At 44.7% G+C, this 9,223-nt stretch overlaps 1 protein-coding gene across 1 annotated transcript; it reads left to right on the top strand.

Moving 5' to 3' along the window:
• Positions 1 to 160: 160 nt before the first annotated feature.
• On the top strand, positions 161 to 8,486 carry ankrd33ba (ankyrin repeat domain 33ba). The gene is made up of 6 exons (XM_003967911.3): positions 161 to 907; positions 4,890 to 5,019; positions 5,161 to 5,301; positions 5,771 to 5,912; positions 6,010 to 6,208; positions 7,192 to 8,486. Exons 1-6 carry the CDS (start codon positions 464 to 466, stop codon positions 7,729 to 7,731), a joined length of 1,596 nt encoding a protein of 531 aa, XP_003967960.2. The 5' UTR covers positions 161 to 463; the 3' UTR covers positions 7,732 to 8,486.
• The last annotated feature ends 737 nt before the right edge of the window (positions 8,487 to 9,223 follow it).

Below are 9,223 nucleotides of genomic sequence, written 5' to 3' on the forward strand. Positions count from 1 at the left end.
AAAAATGGTTAAAACCAGCAAAACCTGCTCAAATTACCGCTAATTGAGAAAATTAACGTGCTCGTGTAATGAGGAGAGAGGGGCAGAGGGGGAGGGAGAGAGGGGGGAGGGGAGATAGGGGGAGGAGAGTGGGGGAGAGATGGTCCTAGTCCTGATTAATCGGATTAGGAGACTACGGGCTGCTGTCTCTGTTCTACATGGACAGATCACCGCAGCAGTTTGACTTAATTATTGTGTTTGTTTGTTTGTTTGTTTGTTTGTTTGTTTTAAAGACGACGACGGAGTAAAATTCGGGAATTAGATGGGCGCAATTCGTTAGACGAGTGTGAGCTATTCTGAAAGGCCTTTTAAGTGACTTTTTAAAGGTGAACTACTTTTTTAAGCGACAGTCAGTTCCATGTCCGCGCCCCGCGTCACCGGCTGCTGTCGACCCCGAGGACGGTGCCACAGACTCGGGGGTTAGATGGTGCTCATCACGGACGACAGGGATGGAGGAGGCGCTTCGTCTGTGCGGCTCAAACAGCTCCAGCACCAGCACAAAGTCGGGCCGAACATCCTCCAAGTTCACTCGACCATAGCCGAGGAGTCCCAGTCCAACTCCGAGGAAGACGACATTGGTCTGTGCGACGGGGACGACGAGGACGACGACGGGGGCGAGGAAGACGATAATGGCTTCGAAGAAGTTGACTTCGAGGACTTGGACGACTGTCGCAGCATCCTCTCGGACGACTCCTTCTACCCGCCCGATGATGTGTTCGCGGACTCGGAGCGCAGTCCGTCTCCCCAGAGCCCGGAGCCGCTATCTTTCTTCCGGGCGTGTTGCACAAACAACGCGGCCATCGTGCGGTTGATGATCCGCCACGGAGTGAAGCTGGACGAGGTCAATGAGACGGACCGGAACAACCGGGTAGGTGGCACATGTTCACCAAGGTTCAAATACTGCCCTTGAAGCGCACACTCACATGATCTTTAAAACTCCATTAAGAGGACTGATGTCAACATGTCAGTGTTACATATATTATGTATGTCATGGATGTAACACTGATATACATGAGAGAGCAGCTCATGGTCGGCTATCGGCCAGATTTGCTGAAGGCATCTCCATCTGACTCAAGTTCATTTAGGAGTCACTATTTAGTTTTCTGCTCCAAATAAATCTAAATCCACATTAAATGGGCATTAAATAATAAATAAAGAATCTCTGTGCAAAGTTTAATATGGTATTAAATGGCACACACTGTGCATTGCTGTTTTTCATGTTGTTTTTATGTTTTTATGTTAAAGGTTGAGAATGAATCCCTATATATTATGTAAGTGATATTTACCAAATATTTTACTCTTCATACAAGGTTCAGGGCTCCCTTTTGCAACTTCCCCCAATCTATAAAAACAGAGAACACCAGGCCCTCAGGGTTTGCAGAACACACTTCTCTCTTTCAGTGTGTGTTTAGGGGAACGTGTAGGGGAGAGAGGATCACACACACACACACACACACACACACACACACACACGCACACACACACGCACACACGCACACTTTATTTCTGGATGCGGATTAGTTTTGGAGGAGGGTAAACACATTATCTACCAATAAGATGATGGCATTACATTGTGTCTGAGAGTAGCTGCTCTAATGACCTCAAAATGCATTTAAAGCCATAAATTCCACAATAGATGTGTGGCAGTGCTGGGCAAAACGATCAGGCTCTTACCAACATAACGGGTTTCTGACGCTGCGCAACATGTGATGCTGCTGAAGCCAGTTCTTAGTTACAAGTAAACAATCCTGCTGATGGTTTTAATTACAGTTTATTTATGATAAACCATGTTTGACAGCGCAGTGCGTGCGTGATTTGGCCCTGGCGTGTCTCTCTGCTCCTGGGAGAACCACAGCTCGCATCAACACGATAAAACTGAAGTTTTAAAGTTTTCAGAGGGCTTCACATTTGTTGGCAACCAAAGCTGTTGTGAAACTTCTATAGAAGGGAAGAAGTGTTCTTCCGTTTCTTAGGTCTTGCTTCCCAGAATTTTTTTTTTTTTTAATAAGATTTTTAGATGTTGCTGCACTAGAGGGAAATGGGCATGTGCGAGCCTGTGACTTCAGCAGTAAATTCTAGCAATTAAAGATGATTCAATGTTTGGCAGGAAAACATTTCCTGTTGCCTGAGGCGCCACTTGTTAAAGTGGTACGACCCAGCAGGAAAGACCCAAACCTTCCAGACATGTGTGTGTGTGTGTGGGGTGTCGGGGCCCTTAACAGACCCAGAGAAACCACATCGCCTGTCTGTTTGTTGTGAGCGCATGTCAAAACTCAATTAAGCAGAATCCTGGGATTGCCGCAACAATACAGACAAACATGTGCTGACATAAATATACAGGATGTGGCCCCTGCAGCCAAGGAGAGACGTGTAAAGTTTAGCGGTGGAAAAAAGACAATATGTTCATTAGAAAATCCTCCTTCTGTACAATAATGGCTGATGGTGTGAAGTTCAAAACACAGCTCTCAAGGCCAGAAAGAGGAATCCACCAAGCAATCGGTCGGTCGGTCAGAGGCTGGGCGTTATGAAGGGTGTATCCTTGACGACAGGAGTTGACCTCACTTTGGGGCTCCCTAGATGTATCACCGCGCCACGCACGAGTATGGACGAGTGGAAAAATCGAAGCAGGCATCTGATGCAAACGCTCACTGTGGACTGGAGGACAGTGGACGGGGAGACTATTGACAGAAACATGGTCGGTGATACGTGTCAGCGCTGCTGCTGACGCTGCACCACCTCCAAAGAGCCACACATGCATCTTCCTGCCTCTAATCATGTCTTTTTCTCATCCAAAATTATAAAAATTGACCTTAAACAAAATTTACCATTAAAAATATGTAATCCCTTCATCCTTCTCTCTCTCTCTCACTCTTTGTGTCTCTCTCCCTTTGATTGACACAGCTAAGCCTTTCTATTCTGAGCTCTGGATATCCCCCAGATTACTCTGTGTGTGCATGTTTGTATATGTCTCTCACATACACTCTTTTCTGGGGCAAATTCTAAGACTTTCAGAATAATTTGGGACGCTTATCTGATTGGGGTGTGAACCTCTTTTCTGGGTCGGTGACAGGGTTACAGATTAGGGAGGGCAACACAAAGAAATGTTTGCCTGTGTGGAGTCTAAAGAAGTAAACCAGTTAAATAAACTCAGACTTTGTTTTCAAACTTGACTCATTTTAGACTTTTTAGCAGCAAAACTTGGTATAATTAAGCTAATTTCTTTAAAAAAAAACACCTCTATAGCTGCAAAAATGTGCCCCAAAAAGGATATATTTAATAATACAGTCATGTTTTCTAGGTCTTCTAATTATTATTTCCAATTATGTTTCATCAAAGTTGAAAAAGCTGGAATGCACTGCTTCCAGGAAGCTGAGAACATGTTTTCTACTGAATGTTAAGGTCATCAGATGACCAAAAAGTGTTGTGTTTAACCCTCAAACAGTCCTCTGAAGTCGTGACCTAAAATGTCCTCACTTTAATTCTTCCTGCTCCTTCTTCAACAGGTATGTGGAACAATTGGTATGTTCCTGCTTCTCTACCTCGAGGGTATTTAATCGTCTTTAGTTGCTCTTTAACGTGCAAAATAAATAAATAAATCAGTTTTGGCACTCAATATCTAGCAAATACAAGAACACCCACACACACAAACACACACTCACGTACATGTACCCACACGTACACATACACAGACACATACACATGTATGCATAGATACACACTCACACACATGCACGCGCATATGTAGACATACACATACACACACATAAACACACACATGTACACACATACATCTACACACACAGACATACTGCACTTACTGTACACACACACACGCACACACACATCACTGAAAGTTCCCCTTAATAGTCTTGTGCTGTTGAGCAAACCAGCCTTGATATTCCTCTTGCTGGCCTCAGAGCCTGAGTTGGATGTCAGGTGTGACACCTGGTCCGTATTCGGGCCCACAACCACAAGTGAAAGGTTTCAGACTGTACTGAGCAAATTAGTAAATGACGTTTGCATTTTAGTGGAGAAAATGAGTTGAAACCAGGGTCTCTAACTAACCTTATAACAGCGTGTTTGGCTTGTTTATTAATTTTATTGAAATTTTACATAAGTACGGAAGTATAATAGTTTGAATTCAGTAGGCAGGGATGCAAATATTATTTTCTGGTTTGGTATTTGTGCTCAAAAGTTTTGGACTGGCCTGGAGGGTGTTCTGAGGGTGAGAAAGAGTATCCATATCAGTCCGAATAAGCAACACCAATAAACAGACATGAAAAGACTGCAGGCCCGTAAATCCAGGAAACTCAAGTAATATCAATAATATCTACATAAAGCCTTGGTTTCCTCCAAGTTTGATTTTTAATTCTGCAGAGCAGCAGGTTTCTGGCAGTAAATATGCACATTTGTGTCGTTTACTGAGATCCGTCCAGCAGTTAGGCCAGTTCTGGCAGCAGCGGCGAGGGGATAATCAATAGTGTTTCTGTTTCAGGCACTTGTAAAGGCTGTACATAAAGGACCTGTGGCCAGATGGAGACACACACACGGCAGCCTTCATTAGCTTTAATGGGCACAAAAGTCAAATGACCAAAACAACCTGCTGAAGATGGCTGAATATCTGAATTCAATTCTGCTCCAAATTTTGACGTGTTTAACTGATGACCTCATAGGTTATGTAGACAGACGGACGGATGTTAAAACAGACAGATTGGACTTAAAATGTAACATATTTTGAGATGTTTTTGTCTGACGTTCCTGATAAAAACAGCAGCTGAAAAGCAAATATAATCCCAATGTCCACTGATTTACCTTCACAAACACTTCCTTCCTGTCTCTTGTCATCTCAGATAGGGCTCTTGGTTGCGTGTTACCAAGGTTTTGTGGACGTTGTCATAGCGCTGTCTCAGTGCCCTCATCTGGATGTGAACTGGCAGGACAGCGAGGGAAACACAGCACTCATCACCGCCGCTCAAGCAGGTAGCGTGCACACGCTAATGGACACGCAGCAGCATTCACAGCATCTGACGTTGACAGGCTGCCTCACACACGTTCACACCGACGTTGTAGATGCATAAGACCGGCATGTAAACAGCGGCTGCCTTTTTTTGTGCTTTCAAGGACACATAACCATCACCAACTACCTGCTCAACTACTACCCAGGGCTGGACATTGAGAGAAGGAACTGCCACGGCTTCACCGCCCTGATGAAAGCCGCCATGCAGGGACGGCTGGAGTGCGTACGCTCGCTCATGATGGCAGGTGCAGAAACCAACACCAAGTAACTATGCAGCCAGGAAGGAAAGAACCTTTCGGCTTGTAAAGAGAGCATGTAAAGAGTCCAAACCTTAGGTGGGAAAGGTGCTTGGACAGGGGACGATTGCCACCCAAGCACCCCAACAAGTGCTTTAGAGTGCACACTTAACTGCTATTGCTGCTGCATCCGCTAGCTGAGGTGAAATTGCTTGTGGGCTACCTAGCTGTCTGCACAAGTCACGTCTGAAGCACACTTGATAAAATGGGCGCAGCAAGTACATTTCCTAGAGAAACCTAGAGGTTAATTGGCAGGTTGCAAACTTTGGATGGGGCTGGGCTGGCCAGCGCTGGCCTGGTGTGAGGACACGTCTTAAAGTTAGAGACATATCTGTGATTTTCTTCATGTTTTAGCCTTTTTTGTGCATCCACACTCCATGTCCTCTCACTGACCTCTTTCTTTGGGGCATCCAATAAGGCGCTGCCCTCAATGCCAGGGACTGCGGCCGAAACTTCACGGCGCGGGAGTGGGCCTTATTCACGGGCCGGTATGAAACGGTCTGGTTGATGATGCGCCTGATGGAGCGGCCCTGTCCCTCGCAGTACCGCGACGACTACAGGTAAACCCAGGGCTGCTCATCTGTATGTCTGTCACACTACAGCAGGATATTTACACTGTAATGGGAATTAACGGTATCACTGAATGTGCTCTGTCAGTCTAGAGTGGCCCCCACTTGCATCCCTAGTTGCCAAAGCCCAAGAGCCCCGCGGCTGTCTGAAGCGCCTGTCAGACACCGTGCGGCAGGTCTTTAACATAGCAAATGTCACCAACCCTGAGGATGAAGGTGTCATCGACCACATGGTTTCTGTCACGACGGCCATGAGGAGCCCTTTTATTGCGGTGGCGTGCCACACGGTGAGTACTGACGCTCTGGATCCCCTTTACTCATCACAGCCCCCCCTTCCCCCCCACTATAGTCAGAATCCGTCTGCCTCTTGTCCTTCCAACAGCGTTTGGCACAGTTGAACTGGGATTACAGATTACTACCCTTTGTCCGCCTGTCTTCATGACCAGAAGACGCCAGGGATTATTTCCTCGTCTTTGTCTGAAGCCCAAATATTTTAATCTTCCAAAGAGCTGAAACCGCACCGCTGACATTTGAGTGCTTTTACGTTACTTTGAATTTGCCATCAGTTTCTGTTTGGAAACATTTTAATGCCATTAGACCCAATAAGAAATAAAGAATCATAATAAAGCCTCAGTAATCCTGCTAATAAAGCATAATTAACCTTCTGGGAGTTCTTGGAACAAATAAAGACAACACACAACAGGAATTAGCAGCATCCTTCTCTGATAAATGCATCATCACGCAAGATTACCAGATTACCAGTACAGCAACACTGCAGTGAGCACTGATTGTTATGAGAACACTGATGTAATCTAATCTGAGCGGTGCTGCTAATGCAAAGCTAATCATATTAAACACCTGACCTACATTCTATTAAAATAATTGTTTGCAGCTCATAAAACACATTTTTAATAAAAACAAAGACTCCAATGCTTTCTGCACTAATGAGAAAGACGTAATAGTGTGAGGCCTTCTCTGACCCTATTTAAGACTCTTTGTCAGTAACAGGAAGGTTTAGGCTGAGACTTCTCACGGGTGTGGCAGGGGCCTCGTAGTGGACGCTGCACCGCTTCCCTCTGTGCTGAGATTTGATTTGTGGAGACAGACCTGTGCTGCTTTACTCCAGGAAAACATGTTTTATTCATGCAACAATAAAGTTTTGTGCCTATTATCAACTTCACATGCAGATATTCAAGGGGGAAAAGTCATTTTTATCTTTATGTACAGTAACTATGTTTATGAATGTTTTCCTCTCTCTGGGGGGGTTTAGGTGCTCCCTGACAGCCCTCCAAGTGTGGGTAAAAGGTGTTATGCAGTCCCTGAGATCATCCGCCAACAGCGCGCCAAAGAGCTTCGCTCGGTCAACCCTGACAGGGTGGACAGCCACGTCAAACTCTTCCAGAACTCCCGGGTCACGCTGGTACCCAAGAACTCAGGAGACCGCCGCGCCAGCCTTCAGATTCAGAACCTGTTACCTCGAAACCGGAGCTCCAGTTTGGGTCTGGTGGCTTACAACAACGTGCTGGAGCTGAGGAGAACCAGCTTGCTCCCGATGCACATGGTGCTGAGGAGGAGCAGCGTCCGCCCAGGCTTCAGCATCCCCAAAGTAAGGGTGTCCAAGGCACCCACGCCCACCTACCACCCTGAAAAAATCCGGAGGAAGAGCAGCGCCAAAGACGGAGGCGGGCATCTGCTGCAGATCCCTAAGTGGAGATACAAGGAGCTGAAAGAAGAAAGGAGGAAAGCTGAGGAAGCAGAGCGGAGGAGGCTGGAGGCCATTACCAAGCGACACCTTGGAAAAAGGAAATGATGTCATTGCCCAAAAAGAGACCATTGATTCTGGCAGGTTTGGGCATCAGTGGTTTTCTACAGGTTAAGATCTCAGGGTGAACATGGAAGTTGGAGCTGCTTGTTGCTCCTTCATGATCTCAGCCAACGCACATCAGATCTTCTACTTGAAACATATGATGCTGACTTATTGGTCATATTTATGGCTTTTTGACGGATGGCTGTGTCCTCACACACACACACAGCGGTCGTTTTCTAGAGTGTCACAGGTGGAGCGGGGATGTGTAGCGACTCTTGTCTAAGAAATGAAGCAATTTATGGAAGACGCTAAGAAATAATGTCTTCGTCTTCATAGCCGTGGAGAATAACAACATCTGTGCAACTGAGAATGCAAAAATTCCCATTTATGGACCCTAAAGGAGCAATGATTATAGATGCTTTATACTGATGGAGCCATGAATGTATTTTGCTTGTATATTTTTATAATACAGATTATAATTCTTTTCATTGACAACATTTCATTTTCTATTCAAAGTGGATTTTTTCACACATTGAATTTTAAGCATCTCATTTTAGTCATAAAAGAGAGCAAGTTGTTAAAAGGGAGCATTTGCTCGAAGATTGGAAATTTAATTTTTTTAATTTTTTTTAAAAAAAGGTTTGTGTTTACATCCCAGAATGACTTTAACACTGCTGATAGCAATAAAAAGATAACACGTGATGATTGACTATTTTTAGTGTGAACAGAATAAAGACTTACTGTTGCCAGTAATGCAATGGAAGAGTTTTACGCAGGTTTTTTTCCACATAAACTTGCGGGTGAGGGTTTGTTTTGTTCAGCTCAGCACATCTATTATAGAACAACAGGTTCCTATTTTAACACCAGAACAATGAAAAACAGATGAGAGTGCACATGAATAAAGCGGTGTTGCAACAGTATGGGGATTTTTAAGAGCTTAATTTCAAGGGTTCCCACTCCTGGGGGTGTATTTTGCTTAAGTGTCATCCATGAGAGTGCAGCTCATATGGAGACGACATGCTGCAGGGTTAGGCTGCCAAATCATTTCTTCGAACACACTTCAGCGACTTAAAAAGTTGCAGTTGCTCAGAAACTGGTGCCCAGGAGAAGTCATTTAAATAGCAATGTGTGTGTGTGTGTGTGTGTGTGTGTGTGTGTATGTGTGTGAGAGCAGTATTTACTGAACTCCCCACTTGGTAAACTGTAATTACCGGAAGTTTCAGGATTAACACATTCAATGTTAACATAAGGAAGTTGTTTATTTAGCAGAATTCTGTGGCAGGTTTTACAAGATGGTTTGAATGTTTTTGGGGATACTTAAATGTGTCTACCTGGTTATAATCTCATTAGTGCTGAATAGCAATTTTTATTATTAAGAAATTCATATTCGGCAGATGCTGACAGGGATAACCTATGTGTATGTGTGTGTGTGTGTGTGTGGGGGGGGGGGGGCTGCTAAATATGGCCGACAGAAACTCTAGATGTATTGCGTCAT

Source organism: Takifugu rubripes, chromosome 10 (genome assembly GCF_901000725.2).
Source record: "Takifugu rubripes chromosome 10, fTakRub1.2, whole genome shotgun sequence".
Lineage (NCBI taxonomy): Eukaryota > Metazoa > Chordata > Actinopteri > Tetraodontiformes > Tetraodontidae > Takifugu > Takifugu rubripes.

Bases quoted from the DNA above. Each gene is read 5' to 3' on its own strand.
- ankrd33ba (XM_003967911.3), top strand. From the start codon at position 464: ATGGTGCTCATCACGGACGACAGGGATGGAGGAGGCGCTTCGTCTGTG. The intron at 5,020-5,160 runs GTAGCGTGCACA...TGTGCTTTCAAG, and splicing joins CATCACCGCCGCTCAAGCAG to GACACATAACCATCACCAAC. The intron at 5,913-6,009 runs GTAAACCCAGGG...GTGCTCTGTCAG, and splicing joins CAGTACCGCGACGACTACAG to TCTAGAGTGGCCCCCACTTG.